This window comes from Sinocyclocheilus anshuiensis, unplaced genomic scaffold (assembly GCF_001515605.1).
Source record: "Sinocyclocheilus anshuiensis isolate Anshui unplaced genomic scaffold, SAMN03320099.WGS_v1.1 scaffold1389, whole genome shotgun sequence".
Classification (NCBI taxonomy): Eukaryota; Metazoa; Chordata; class Actinopteri; order Cypriniformes; family Cyprinidae; genus Sinocyclocheilus; species Sinocyclocheilus anshuiensis.
This window is the reverse complement of record NW_015552672.1, coordinates 96,291-111,823: the sequence shown is the minus strand read 5'-3', so window position 1 is coordinate 111,823 and position 15,533 is coordinate 96,291. Positions and strand designations below refer to the sequence as shown.

The following is a 15,533-nucleotide window of genomic DNA, read 5'->3' as shown; positions in this document are numbered from 1 at the left end:
CGGGAAAAAGACACGGAAAACTTCAGTGAACATCAGAAAAGCAGCGTGCACATTTTTGGTTAAAAATGAAAGGCCATCAACTGACAAACTGGAAGCATCACCATTCAAGTCAACAGGAAGTGCCAAAGCTAGTCCACAGTTTACTAAAAATTATTCTTGACTGTGTTGGATTGACTGCTTTGATGCGTTGCAATACGGTAGGGCATTGTTTTGATGCTTAAATCCGAAAAAAATATTTTGTTTTTATTTATTTCATTTATTTATATATATATATATATATATATATATATATAAAATATAAATCCTTGCACCCCCCCCGACTCGAGTCGAATGTCGCCCATGTTTATATATATATATGTGTGGTGAGCGGTGACTTTTTTTTTAACTGGGTATGCTGAGTGATAAGACTGCAAGATCTGCGCGGGACCAATAGAGCCGCCGGATTGGGCGGGATCGGAGTCTGATCAGCCGGACAGCATGGGGACCCCAGACCTCCAGGAGGAGCTCATGAGGGTTCTGTCAAAGGCTCTCCAGGAGTTGGAGCTTACCTGGAGTCCTCCAGAGGAGCCTGCCAGGAGTAAGCTCAACTCCTAGTACTTCAGGTCCACCCGGAAAGCTGACTCGAGGGCGTCGGTCCCCTTCTTCCCTGACGTACATGAGCAGCTGGTGACAACATGGTCTGCGCCCCAATCAGTGCGCGTCCTCTCTGCCACACAGGCCATCTTTTCCCACGTATGTGCGCTCTCCCCCCGTCGAGGAGACCGTCGCTGCGCACCTGTGTCCTGCAACAGCCAAGACCCTAGGCTCGGACATCAGCCTCCCCTCAAAGCCGTGCAGGACCACCGCCCACCTCGCCAATAAAGTATATGCGTCTGATGGCGAGGCGGCTTCTGCACTGCACGCCATGGTGGTGCTGCAAGTTTTTCAGGTGAAGCTCCTGCAGGCGGCGGAGGGCAGAGCCCTCACGGCGGCGGCGGCCATTAAGGATCTGCATGTGGCGACGGACTTCACGCTGATGGCGACGAAGCGAGCGGCCCAGGCCGTGGGTAAGGCCATGGGTTTTCTGGTCATCCTTCAGAGGCACCTATGGTTAAACCTGGCGGACCTCAAGGATGCTGACCGTAAAGTGCCTGCTGAATGCTCCGGTGACTCCCTCCGGCCTCTTCGGTGACGCCGTGGAGTCCATTATTGAGCGCTTCGCGGAGGCTCAAAAGCGCGCCAAAGCCATGAGTCAGCAGACGGCCAGATCCAGATCCTCATCGGCACCTGGCTCTTCCCAACTCAAAGCAGTGCAGAGCCGCCGCCCACACAGGTTATAGTCGCGCAGTACTCGCCGGCGCTTCCAACGACCAAGCCGCTATGTCAGTTCCTGAGCTCGTGGGAAGTTATTCCGGGAATCTCGCGCTGGCTACTCGGTGTGATAGAGCGTGGGTATACCCTTCAATTCAGACGCAGACCACCCCGTTTCAATGGCGTGGTGCAGTCTCTAACATTGCCTCGAAATGCCCTGGTTCTGAGACAAGAGGTATGCAGTCTGCTCGAAAAAGGAGCGATAGAGAGAGTCCCTCCGAGCGAGCTGGAGAGTGTGTTTTACAGCTGCTATTTCGTGGTACCCAAAAGAGATGGGGGACTCCGCCCGATTCTAGAGCTCAGGCCTATCAACAGAGCGCTTTGCAAGCATCCATTCAGGATGATAACGCTGAAACAGATCCTGGTGCAAATTCGCCCCGGGGACTGGTTTGTGTCCGTGGACTTAAAGGACGCGTACTTTCACATTCAGTTAGCACCGCATCACAGACGCTTTCTGAGGTTTGCTTTCGAGGGCACAGCGTACTAATACTCTGTTCTCCCGTTCTGGCTGGCTTTGGCCCCACGCACTTTGAAAAAGTGCCTCTCAGAGCGAGCGGAATGCGCATTCTCAACTATTTGGACGATTGGCTGATTTTAGCTCAGTCCCGGGACACGCTAGTCAGCCATATAGACACGCTGCTTCGTCACTTGGAGTCCCTAGGGCTATGTGTCAACATGCAGAAGAGCATTCTCGCCCCGAGTCAGTCTATAACGTATCTGGGAGTGTGCTTCGACTCAGTGGAGATGCGAGCCCGCCTCTCTCGGGAGCGCTCGGTGGCCATTTTGTCTTACCTGCGCCATTTCAGACTGGGTAGCTCTGTTCACTTGAAAGAATTTTAGAGGCTGCTGGGACTCATGGCGTCTGCTTCAGCGGTATGTCATCTGGGCTTACTACACATGCGCCCGCTGCAGTTATGGCTGAAATTTCGAGTCCCTTGGACGGCGTGGGCTTCGGGCCGTTTGCGCATCGCGGTCTCCCACGACTGCATCGAAGCTCTGAAGCCGTGGCACAACCCAGATCTCTTCAGCCGGGGGGTTCCCCTGGGCTTGGTGACATCGCGCGTTGTGGTCACAGCGGATGCATCGACTCGCAGCTGGGGAGCAATGTGCGAGGGCATGCCGGCTTCAGGGCAGTGGTCAGAACCTCAGAGGCGGTGGCACATAAACCGCTTGGAGCTGGAAGTAGTGTTCTTAGCTCTAAAGGATTTTCGGCCGCAGCTGGAACAGCGGCATGTACTGATTCGCACCAACAACATGTCTGTGGTCTCGTACATAAATCACCAAGGAGGCGTACGCTCCAGGGCTCTGTACAAGCAGGCGGCGAATCTCCTGCTATGGGCGGACCGTCACTTTCTCTCCATCAAAGCAGCGCACATACCCGGTGTCCTGAACCGCGGGGCGGACATGCTTTCGAGGAAAGGGATTCCTCAAGGAGAGTGGAGGTTGCACCCCAAGTCGGTTCGGATGATTTGGGCCTGCTACAGGAGAGCGGAGGTTGATCTGTTCGCCACGAGCGAGAATGCGCACTGCCTGCTGTTCTTCTCCCTGTCTCACTCCCGGCTGGAAGGGGACGCTCTGACATCGCATTGGTCGGCAGCCAGGCTGTATGCGTTTCCTCCAGTCAAGATATTGCCACTGGTGTTATCCCGGACCTAACAGAGCTGCTGGTGGCGCCGCCCTGGCCGATCCCCATCAGAAAGGATCGAGCGAATCCGTAAAGTATGATCAAATTACGATAACATAAAGGTTTTATACCATACGGTTGAGGCGTAGGGGCAAGCTGCGATCGGACAGCCTAACCATTCCTAACGATTTGTTACAATTCCTAACGCATTCTAAATAAGTCCTAACACTTCCGAACTAATTCCTAACACAAGTCCTAACAATCGCTTTTCTGTAATTTGTTAGTTAAAATAAGAGAAAAGGTGAAAAACTGTTAAAAAAAATAGTCTTTCAATTCAGTTTGTTTCAATTAATTGTCCCCTTTTTTTCCCTTATTCCTTGCACTTTCCCTTTATTTTTCTCCTCATTTCCCCTTTCCCCCTTGTTTTTTTTCTCATTTTTTCTTTTCCCCCACCCATAGCAGTCCCTTTTGCCCTGTTCTGCGTAGAGTGGTCAAGGCGTTGGACTTGAAATCCAATGGGGTCTCCCCGCGCAGGTTCGAACCCTGCTCGCAGCGGAATTACGTTTATTTTCTTGTTTCCATCGGACCTACACATCTACGAAGTATTTTTGTGATCCATTTTAAAGACACAAGTAATGAACGGCAATAGAATAAAATGCATATATTCTCGAAATGTCTTATAATTAAATTATTTTCAGAATGCCATTTGTTTTTTTTGGGGGGTGGGGGGGCTCATAAGGGATAGATTTATGTTTACCTAAATTAAGTAGAAGCCTGTCGTTTTCTGATGACCTTTGAAAGTCTCAACTTTTCGGTGGCTGGGTGTTTCAGTGAACTGGAAGAATCGATGGTCTAAATTAATCTTGCCAGAAGGGGGCGCTAATATAATTTTATTAGTAATGCAGTTCTTGTTAGTAAATCTAGGCACAATTACTGCTTTCACAATGGGCACAGTTTAGAACCACACATCACTGCCAGTCTTTTTATGATAATGTTGTACTGTGAGAACAAATGCAAAACAGATTTCTCGAAATTCATGCAGGGTTTATCTTATGTTATCCATAAATCCTAATGCATCCTTCTTTATGAGTTCCATTATCCTAATATTAATTTAGGTAAAAATAATGGTTAAGTTTGCTGGGTTGCAGGCATGAAAATGCTGAAGCTAACATATTAAAAGGCAAGAAATTGTGGTATGGTTCTACTGTATTATTTTTAAATGATGCCATATGATTTTAGATGATGCCAACCCCTCAGAGGACCTCAGAAGATGCCAACCCTGAAACAACATACAGAACTACCACATTTTGCTATACGTTTGATTGCATCATATAATAATTGCTGTTAATAGTGTTCATCGTCTGTTTGATTAAGTCTTTAATTGATTTTTCCGTACATTTCTGCCATATGTACATTAACTGACAGTCACCACTGATAAGCTACCACTAAATATTGTAGAAACTTAATTTGCTGTAAAGTTGCTTTGCAACGATTTGTATTGTGAAAAGCGCTATACAAATAAACTTCAATTGAATTGAATATTATTTTTTAAATCACTTTCACTTATCAGGCAGCAATATCTCATATTTTATATGCCAGCACACAGAAGGCCCAGAGGGTCTCGGTACTAGAGAGAATGAGATTTTAAAAAAATTAAAAAAAATACTGTGTTCAGCCCCTCCTCTCTTCCTCCTCCACCCTCTCTTCTACTCTTAGCGTGTGGAGTTGTGCGCTGAAGTGAGAGTGAGTGACATAGCAGGTGCGAGAACCCCAAACTGTCATACACATGCACAAAGGGTGAGAAAGAGGGTGGAGAATGAAATCATTTCATAGATGTACACGAGAGAGTGAGGAAGCAGAAAGAGTGATTGTGAGATATTGAAACACGAGCACAGAGGGACGATACAAGAGAGACAGAGGAAGACGAATTGGAGTTAGAGGTGAATAAAGAGGGACCATGCTGAGGAGGAAGAGGAGCGTATCCTTCGGTGGATTTGGATGGTACGTTGCTCTTGTGGAACAGCATCAGCTGTCAGCTATGGAAATGTCTGCCAGGTGCCCTGTGATGTGCTTGCCGGTGTTTATTTATGGTTGTCAGCATGCTTGCATGTGCTCTTTTTAATCTGCATTCATTTGCACTCTCCAATGATGGCTTTGCATTGATTTTTAAGCTGAATGTGTCTCGATTTACAGTGGGGAATATCAGAATATTGATTTAAAATAGTTCTGTGTGACATCTAAGTGAGAAGATATTAGGAGTGTCATAAGAGTTGATGGTAATAGTAGCATGCAAATGAATCAAAAGGCATCTAGTCATCTGGGTCTGCCCGTTGTTCAAGTTCAAGTGTCGTTTTTTCTTTGCTCACTCGTATAGGCCAGGACTTTGCAAAAGTTGCTACAGAGACCTATTAGTCTGAATTCCATGTATAAACCAAGACAATTTCTCAGATAGCGCCAGAGTGGAATATGATGGGGACATTTTTTAAGTTTGTAGCAAATATATTTTCTGTATGAAAAATAGGAAGAAGATATTGATATTGTCTTACTGTTTACAAGCTCTTTTTGTTTATTTCAAGTCTGTTATCACAGCTTTGTGATAACAAATGCGGTAATGTAATAAATCCAATATTGGATCTTTTTTTCATATGCATTCACAATTTCCTCTTATTTCCAGAAACACTTTGAGACAGAGCCAATCTTCACCAATGTGTCAATCTCTTGTAGACTTACTAACACTAATAAGCAAATTATTATTAATGAATTTAACTGAAAATGTTGCTCATTTAATGTGTTTTGTTGTCTCTTCTTTGTTTTGTCCATATAATGAAAGACAATGGGGTCCAAAACTTTCATTGTTTGGACAAAAAATACAGTACAGATAAGTTTATATATGATGCTCTGACTGAGATGCTGAATATTTTCCACAATGTCAAATCATTTAAAAGTGATCGCAGTTGTATTAGAGTGCACATTAGCGTGATTTCTCACCACTGTCCTGCTTGAGAGCATTTCACATTTCCTTTTTTGCTTCCCTCTTGAAACTTTGATCTCATGTTGGGTAAGTGTGGGGTTGAATAGGTCGAGTGTGGATTTGTGATTTTGTTTTGTAGGTGAGTGTTTATCATTGCATGCTGTTATGCATGATATTTTGAATTGTGTGTGTGTGTCACCACACGGAAACTGAATATGAAGGCGACGGTTATGAGGGGTCAAAGCGAATGAATGCTTTATTTATGATGCTACAGTTTCAGCTTTCGACTGAGGCTTTTACAGCTTTCAGCACTCTTGTTTTACTTTCTCTCTCACACGTCTATTTTTAACCGTTTTTAATGCCATTTGGCCATTTTTGTGGTTTGATATGTTCAATAGAGTGTGACAACATTCAGAATTTGCCTGGAAATTGCACAAGAGTGCTTTAGTTCTTAGATTTAGGCTTGGGTCTACACTTAGATTTAGGTTTAGGGTTTATGATAGGTCGATGGTTAGGTTTTGGCTTAGCGTTTGGCTGAGGATTGGGTTTGTTTAGCCTTAGCACTGACCCAATTGATAAATTTGGGCTTTGTGTTAGGCTGAAGGTGAGGTTTAACATTAGGCAGACAGTTAGTTTTATCCTTAAAATTAGGCTGAAGGTTAGATATAGGCTTTTTATTAGACTTGCCTCCGGTTTCACAGACAAGGCTTAAGCCTAGTCCCAGACTAAAATGTAAGTCTGAGCTGTTGCAACTGAAAGAAACATGCACTGATTGATCTTAAAATATGTCAGTGCCCTTGTTTTGTCTCAAGATGCACACCAGTAATGTTTTTTTTCTAAGGCATGTGTATAAAAAATTACTTGCATGTCCTAATTGAACTATGGCCTAATCTTGGTTTTGCCTAAGCCCTGTCTGTGAAACCAGGCCTTAAAGTTAGATTTCAGCTTGGTGTTAGGCTGATAATTGGGTTTTGTTTTAGCATTGGGGTAAGGGTTAGGTTTGTTTGTCCTTAGCGTTAGCCTGAGGGTATACTCTTAGATTTAAGCTTAGCATTAGGTTGATAGTTAGGTTTTAGCATAGAATTAGGACGTGACTTGTGTGTTCAGTTTAACATTAGGCTGAGGATTGGCCTTATTGAGCCTTAGCGTTTGGCTGATGGTTAAGTTTAGGCTTAGTGATGAGCTGAGAGTTAGGTTGAAGGTAAGATTATTTTAGCTTTAACATTAGGCTGAGAGTTTTTAACCTTAAAATTAAGATGCAGATTATATTTAGGCTTTGCATTTGACTAAAGGTTAGATTTTATCTGAGATGAGAACATACTAAAATTACCATCATGAGGCTGAGGCTGAGAATTAGGTTTTAGTTTTTAGTTAGGTTTAGGCCTATAATTAGGTTTTGGCATTAGGCTAAGATTTAGGTTTGTTTAGCCTTAGCCTAAGGGTTACAGTAGCCTTAGTGTTAGGCTGAAGGTTAGGTTTAAGTTTTGTGTTAAGTTTAAGATGTCATGCTGAGGCAACTAGCTATGTTTCCATCCAAAGTTGTGAATTTAACTTATGCGTAAAATTAGTATATCACATAAAACATTTCAAGAGTTGAAGAGAACAAAAACGTAACGTCCTGGCACCAAATATTACTAAGAAAAATGGAAGTTGCTGCAATAGGAGAAGCCACGTTGGGTCTTTATGTAATAAATTACTTGCTCCTCAGAGAGCAGATGAAACGCAATAAACACAGTCATGTTATTTTGTGTTAAGATTTGTTTGATGTTTGGTAATGCAATCATGTGAGAGTTCTGGGAGGTGTTTCTTCCAAATCATTTTGATGACAAACTTTGGCTCAGGCATTTCAGATTGATTGAAATAACATTTGAGATGTTGTGTGATGAGATTGATCTGCTTGTTAGTCCAGTTATCCAGTCACATGATCTGTTGAGGCAAAGTCACGTGAGTTTTATTGTTGCGAATCAAGGAATTTATTCGGTAAATTTGTTTCAGTCATGGTTCGTGTGCATGTCTTCTTATCGGATAAACAAATTAAGTTGAGCGCAAAAGATTTTTATGTGCATTTTTAGAATTTAAGTGCATCTTGGTGTTTCCATCCAGCATATCCCAAAATTTGCATAAAAAGAGGTACTAGTGTTACCACTGTGCCGCCCCCTATGTATTATTTGTAAAAGAATATATTTCATATACTGTACTAATTCTGTACTTAATATTGCAAACAAATAAGAACTGCATATGGGGGCCTGTGTCAACTTTTTGCTGTGGGAAATTCTCTCATGTACACACAAACACACACACATATCCACACCCTTCCTCTCTCAGAATTACCCACATCCCCACCACACCCAGTCACCATCACACCATGCTTTTAATAGTGACACCTCAACAGTCACCTCACACATACAGATTGTCACACACACACACACACACACACAAATCAATCATATGAGATGCTGACTTCATACCGAGTACCCTGTGTGTGAGGTACACTTACACCACATTTAATCTGATTTTTACACTATTAAGCTCTGAAAGCTCCCTCACTGTGGTGGACAGTGAGATTATGGATTGTCTGCTCTGCTTCACAGCACCAGAAAAACACCATGCTCATGCAACTTGATAAAAGGATGTGGATCAAAAAATTCTTTAAAGATGAAAAGTCCTGATATAATGCTATGACGTCACTCTGCTGATAAAAGGAAACTCTGGAAACTCTGTGTGACACAGAAATGTGTGAAATATCAAAAACAAGCTGAGTAAAAATAAACGGCCACACCCTTCCACACAGTCAGAGTCAACCCTAATATGTTTTGATATGATATTGTGGGTAGTCAGTGCTGATGGGTGACCTTTCTTGTATGTCTGCATTAATTGGGCATTAAGCTCACCTAGCCGTGTCGACAACAAAATCATACAGGGATGATACATTACAGAAATGTCCTTTTGTCCTGCCAGTTCAGCTGATGGGTCGAACCAAGCAAATTACAGCCATCTACGTTTGTTCCTTGATCCTAAAGGCTTTCTTGTCTTTACTCTTCAAATGCAGGGTTGACAAGTCTACCATTAGTGCCCTTCGAGCTCGGTGAGTACTGTCTGCACCGCAGACCCCCTCTCTCCTCTCCATCTCCCAAAAAAAACTGACAGTCTGTATCCTCTTATCTACATGCTTCATGAAAAGAGGTAAATGAGAGGCCTGTTGCTCAGAAGAAAACTGCAGGCAGTGCTGTATGTATAGGTTTGCGTGACCAAAATGCTTAGTTCCTGTGCGAAAAAAAGCATCATCTGTATGTGGTGTTTAGCATTTTGTCTATCAGTAGACATATAATAAGCTTTCTGGCTTCTTTTAGGATTTAGATCAACATTTTTTTTTTTTTTCACTAGCTGACCCATTAATTTCCTTAGATGTCTCTTATCACATTTGTGAACCACCATCATAAAGTACTAGTTATTGGTTCTTTTTTTAAGTCCAAAAGATTACCAAAGATGAGCAGTGAGTGAATCAGACTTTAATTCAAATGTTAATAATTAACTGGCTCGTTAGACTGATTCATGAGTCTTTTCGGTTCATTCATCACAAAGATCCAATTTAGCAGAGTCATTTGAACTGTTTGGACTGTGACTGCCTTGATTTGAAGAAAATATTATATTATTATTATAGGCTTTTTTTTTAATTATTATAATTCTACTTAAAATCAGTTTGTATTAGTTGGTTGATTTGAAATTACCCTTTTTTAATGGATAAATAATAAATGTACCCTAATCTCTATTCCAAAATTCATATTTGATGTAAAGCCTGATGTATTGATTTATCTCCAGGTGCATTTATGTCTTCAGCATATTTTTGGGGCTTTAGCAAACTTCCAAGGTGGCCGCAGGATGACTTTAACTATACAAATTAATATATTATTAATGTATCTGTCACGGAACTGTGTTGATAAACACACACAAAGACAAAGACAAAGATGAAGATAAGTAGTCTTTAATAAATCCACTTAAAGCAATTCCAAACTGAGGGAAGGCTGGCGACACACGTAACATTGACGAGACCCGACAAAATCAAACTGAACTGACAGTAACTTAAATACAGACCAAACAAGGATAATAAAGAAGACACACCTGAACATGATGAACCCAAATCAGAAACCATGACAACAAACTAAGGTGGAACAGAGCCCATATGATTGTGACAGTAACTAATGTTTACATTATAATTAATATCAATTATTTATATTATTAATTAACTTTCTAAGTTAATTAAAATGGTAAAAAAAACTCAATATTTATTGTTTTTATTGTAAAACACAGTTATTAAAACTTAATTAACTAGCCTGTATCAATGCTCCAAGTTTCTGTTAATAATGTATTAAAGTTATATATTATGGTTATTATGAGTCAAAAAAGCCTATAACCACTGATCTAATCAAGTTGTATCAAATTGTGGCCCAATATCATATTTTAAGATGAATCACAATCAATATAAAAAGTAAATAATCAATATTAGAATAAATATTCAAAACCTTACTTTTAACCCTTTTATGCTGTTGTAATTAACCTGATTTTCACTTTAACACACATTTAGTTCAATTTAACATTGAGTTTTCATCCAAAAATTTGTCCATCCTCCATTGGCAATGTAAAATACTTTGATTCTCGTCTCCCACATAGCTGTGTCATGCAGGGTCCATTTGCCCCAGTAAGAGTTATGCTGGATCTTCATTGGTTACGGCATTAAAGGGTTAATCTGGTCTGTCTTGCAAAATGTTCAGATTTGTCCTCCACCTGCTTGCCATCCATCCACTCATTCACATGCAACTCCAGCATTATCCTCGCACACATACACAAACAAATAGGGCTTTAAGGTCCTGAAAGGCTCTGATGAAGTGGTTTGGTAAAGTGCTTGGAGCATCAGAGTGGAAAGGAGCGGCGCTCTGCTTGCATGTGTCACTGCATGACCCTGAATAGGGTCGTGACTGCAGATTATACACATGGAAATGATCCGGCTCTGCCTGATATCGGGCCTTCACAGGGCCAATTCATGGTTTGCTTTGAGCTGAATTGATGAAAGGCCAGGGTCATTAATATTTCCATTGTGTTTATAAGTGTTTGAAGGATGGTGTAGACCACATATCTATTTTTAGAAATCCCACTGGCAAGGTGAATACTAGGGTCCTTAATGTCTGTAGACCGTGTATGTGTAGACCATCTGGTATTATATAATTTATTTAAATTAGCAAACCCTAAAGGAGTCATTTTTAAAATATAATGAAGAATGACACAAATTGCTGCAACGTCATGACGGTAATTTTAGTATGTTTTACTGTAACCTGTTGCAATGGCTAGAATGGAGGGAAAATGTAAATAAAACTTTTAATGTTTATAATTAGTGATTATGATCATCGAAAGAATCAGATCATTAATGACTACGAAAATCAGACCATCAACACATTATTGAAGAAAAATGGCAACAAGTCAATATTGCTTAATTTCAAAGAATGTTCAGTTTATACAAGTTTATGCAGATTTAGTCAAATTAGGGATACACTGATATTCAGTTCCCCTTCAGGAACTCGAGCTGCGTCGAGATTCGCTTTGGGAACGCCCTTGCGTGACCGCGTTCTGAAGCACGTGTCAAATCAGTCCAATGGAGCAGCGAGACGTCACGAGCGAGGTGACGTAAGCACCAGAAAGCATAAAAGCGCATCCGGCAGAGCGCAAACCAGCTTCTGCTCTTCAGTAGCACTCTGTGTATGTGTCTGTCTATTTACTGTTGTCTGTCCGCACAAGCACTCATATATATATAAAACGATGAGAAAGTCTATGGCGAGCGAAAGGCAGTACAAACGCTGTGTTCCTCCCTGCCCACGATCCCTGCAGGCGCTACTTCATCGAAGCTGGTTTGCGCTCTGCCGGATGCGCTTTTATGCTTTCTGGTGCTTACGTCACCTTGCTCGTGACGTCTCGCTGCTCCATTGGACTGATTTGACACGTGCTTCAGAACGCGGTCACGCAAGGGCGTTCTCAAAGCGAATCTCGACGCAGCGTCTCGTTCCCTCGGGGAACTTTATATACAGTATAAAAGTAGCCCAATTCCACAGGAAAAGCATGGACTTGCCAACATTGCTACAGATTTTCACTTAAAAAATTCACTAATTGAAATTGCTTGTAAATTTCACAAATAATTACAAAGAAATGGCAAGTAACACTTGGATTAACATGAAAGTTTATCCAAAGCAACTTGCAGATGTAAGCTAAATGTAATATAGCATTGAATTTGACTGTGATCGGCCAACATGCGTTCCCAGTGAAACTGGTTGACTGCGGAGGTCTTTAAGGAAGCTAATTAAGAGGCCTTGTGCATGAGAATCCCACGCAAAGGACCACCACTGGAAATATGAGATGGTTTTCTGTCAGATTCTGGTCTTTTCAGCGATGCTGATGACTTTGAGACCCAGTTCGAACATTTCTGTTTACAATCTAATGTGATGGATCATGCTAGCAAACAGGTGGAGAGGTAGCAGGTGGGATCTCCACATCTAACCAATCACCCACTGTTCAGTCCTGCTTAGAAGGGCGTGGATGAGTGCGTTTTTGCATACACACACATATGTTTCACACATCAAACCTGGCAAGATGGGGAAGTTTGTGCCTGCACAATGCAGACCACATGCACTTGCCTGTTTGTGTTTACATGTATGCGAGTGGCATTAAAGTGTGCTAAGCTAACAAGAAAACCAGTATGTATTGCTCTTAAAAAACCAACACAAAACACCAAAGCCATGAGTGAACAGTCCAAAACAGGACTTGTTTGCTGTGTGTTTGCTGAGGCGTTGTTTAATGGGTTTTAAACAGAGTGTGATATCAGCTAGTTATTTACATGCCATTTGCTACATTTTCTTTGATTTGCAGCGACTTAGACAAGTGAATTGTAACATGCGTGGCAACAAGTGAAGGTCACATGCAGTGTCAGTATCATTAGAGTGTTGCTTTTACCACCTTAAGCATGTCTTAAAGGGACGATCTGTGTATTTTTGAACCACCATGCTGATAGTGCTGTCAGTCATGTCTTATTGTTTTAATGGAATGCATTTGAGAATAACATTTTTAATAAAGCTTATTTTTTGTATTTGTTTAATACTTTGTATATTTAAATTGTTATTTACAATAATAATATCATCATAATTATTATTGTTGTTGTTGTTTTACAATATTACAGTAAATAAAAATCCTTCAAAATACAAAAAAGAAAAGAAAAAAATACAATTTTGGATAAATATAATAATAATAATCTTATTATTATTATTATTATTATAAATAATAATATGTAAATATGCAATAACAATATAATAATATAATGTTGTTGTTATTATCATCATCATCATTATTTTTATTTTATCATTATTTTATTATTGTTTTTATTATATTTTGTTTTTTTCCCATGTCTTGTCCCCAAAATATTTTATCTTTTTGCCTTTCTTTGAATTATGTATATATAATGCATCATAAAGGTAGACTATTCACAATTCTTTAATACACACTGTGGTTAATTACAATAAATAAGTCTAAAATAAACTGTCTCATCTTTTCAATGTTGGAATGCCTATTTTTGAACCTTTTTGACGTGCCTGTCAGTCATGTTATATTAATACAGACACACGTAAGTGTATTTGACACATGAAGTAAGTCTGAGACCGCTTGACGTGCATGACAGATGTGTCAGAGCTGCTCTCTGATAGGAGATTTTGGTGTAGCAATGTGTGTTACTGTGTCTATGTGTCCTGATATTAGTTTTGCTCATGATTTATTGTCTCGAGTGACATATTAAATATCAAAATATGTTAGATATTCAACCTTTGATGCCTATAATTTATTCAGAAGCTCACGATGGTTTGTGTAATGTATGTTGCATCAGTCCATTTATTGCCTTCTTCCCTAAACCTGCTGATATATCTCTGTCTGTCTCTGTGTGTGTGTGTGTGTGTGTGTGTGTGACCTCAAAATGCTACTAGGGTGTCTGGGAGGATTTCACCCCCCCCCCCCCCCACCCGCCCCTCGCTCATGATAAAGTGTACTGCTTTGTACTTGCGGAGCATCTAAACCCTAAGAGTGTGGTTGTGCAATCGGCATCCAGTGTGTGCTTCTCGTTCTGACTGTTATTTCAACTGTTGGTGAGAACTAGAGACTCATTAACTAGAAGAGACCTGCACATTACCTTCAACATGCCTCGGAGACTCTGGTGAGTTTGCCTCCCCTTTGACTTTCATTTAGAATCTTTGTTTGTGAGGGATTTTGATGCATTTTGATGTATTTTGAAGTTTCCATATGGTATTTCTTATTAGTTCAGCAACATTAAGTCTTTATAACACTGACTAGATGAACATAATACATAAAAGCAGTGCTTCTCATATTTTTGTGTAGGAGCAAACTCTTGTTTTGTGCTGTATAGATGAATAGAATCTATGTGGTATTATGTGGTACATTCAGATTATGATTGTAAAATTCCGAAAAGTTAATGTAAAGCACTGTATAAATTATGTTTCTATGTTGTGGCTTTGCTTTGATTCCCCAAGAGGAGGTTAGGAAGTATTCAATGCAAGTCAATGCAAGGATTATAGAAGTATTACATAAGCTGACAGTTTCAGTAAGTAGCTCAGTGCTGCTGTTTCTTTGGGTGTCATTCAGCGCAGTTTCCAGTGCTGAAAGTATAATCCGTTACTCACCGTAAAGCTTGTCACACGCTCTGGTTCTCCCTGCTCTGCAAATCCAATCCAGGAACAGCTTCCTCGCTCTAGCCATGAGGAATAGACAATGTAGCATGTTACTCTGGAATCTGACAGTGTAGTTTTTTTGCACGATTTAAAAAGTTGCTCAAGATAATCGCTTGTTTTGATGGCATGCATTTGAGAATACAATTTTTAGTAATGCAGTTTCTTTATTTGTTTGCTATTTTTATATGGTTTACTTTTTATTTATTATTTAATAATAATAAAAATAATGAAATAGAAATATTCTGAGGACAACACTGGAAAATAAAACACAAATCACAATATATATTTATTTATAATATAAATATGTTAATATAAAATATAATTTTAAAAGTTTTATACTGTTTTCGCTTTTTTCCCAGTGTTTTCCCTAAAATATTTCCTTTTTCCTTTTATTACTTAGCTATATATCTATTGCTTATCTGTATCTCTATAATGTATTATAGATAGTCTATTAATAACACTAAAGTGTTAAATTTTTTAGAAAAAGAAAGAAATTACACTTAAAGGGATAGTTCGCCCAAAAATGAAAATTCTGTCATCATTTACTCATCCTGTATGTTCATCATCTGTATGAATTTCTTTCTTCTGTAAAGAAGATATTTTGAAGAAAGTTGGTAACCAAACAGTTGACGGTAGCCATTGACTTCCATAGTATTTTTTTTCTTCCATATACTATGGAAGTCAATGGCTTCCATCAACTCATACAGGTTTGGAACAAATGGAGGGTATATTTGCAAGCATATATAAACATTGTATGTGTGATTGTGATCTAGTTAAGTTTTATTTCCTCTTCACCTCAGTTTCACATGGCCCTATTAAG

The 15,533-nt window shown here is 40.2% G+C and overlaps 1 protein-coding gene across 2 annotated transcripts in view; it reads left to right on the top strand.

Annotated features, from left to right (window-relative positions):
* The first annotated feature begins 4,735 nt into the window (after positions 1-4,735).
* The window catches only part of LOC107667436 (rap1 GTPase-activating protein 2-like), a 52,634-nt gene continuing 41,836 nt past the window's right edge, over positions 4,736-15,533 (top strand). For both annotated transcript variants that reach the window (XM_016459108.1, XM_016459107.1), the window contains exons 1-2: positions 4,736-4,975; positions 8,995-9,030. In XM_016459108.1, coding sequence (XP_016314594.1) covers positions 4,932-4,975; positions 8,995-9,030 — 80 coding nt within the window. In that variant the 5' untranslated portion in view covers positions 4,736-4,931. The remainder of the gene's footprint in view (positions 4,976-8,994; positions 9,031-15,533) is intronic.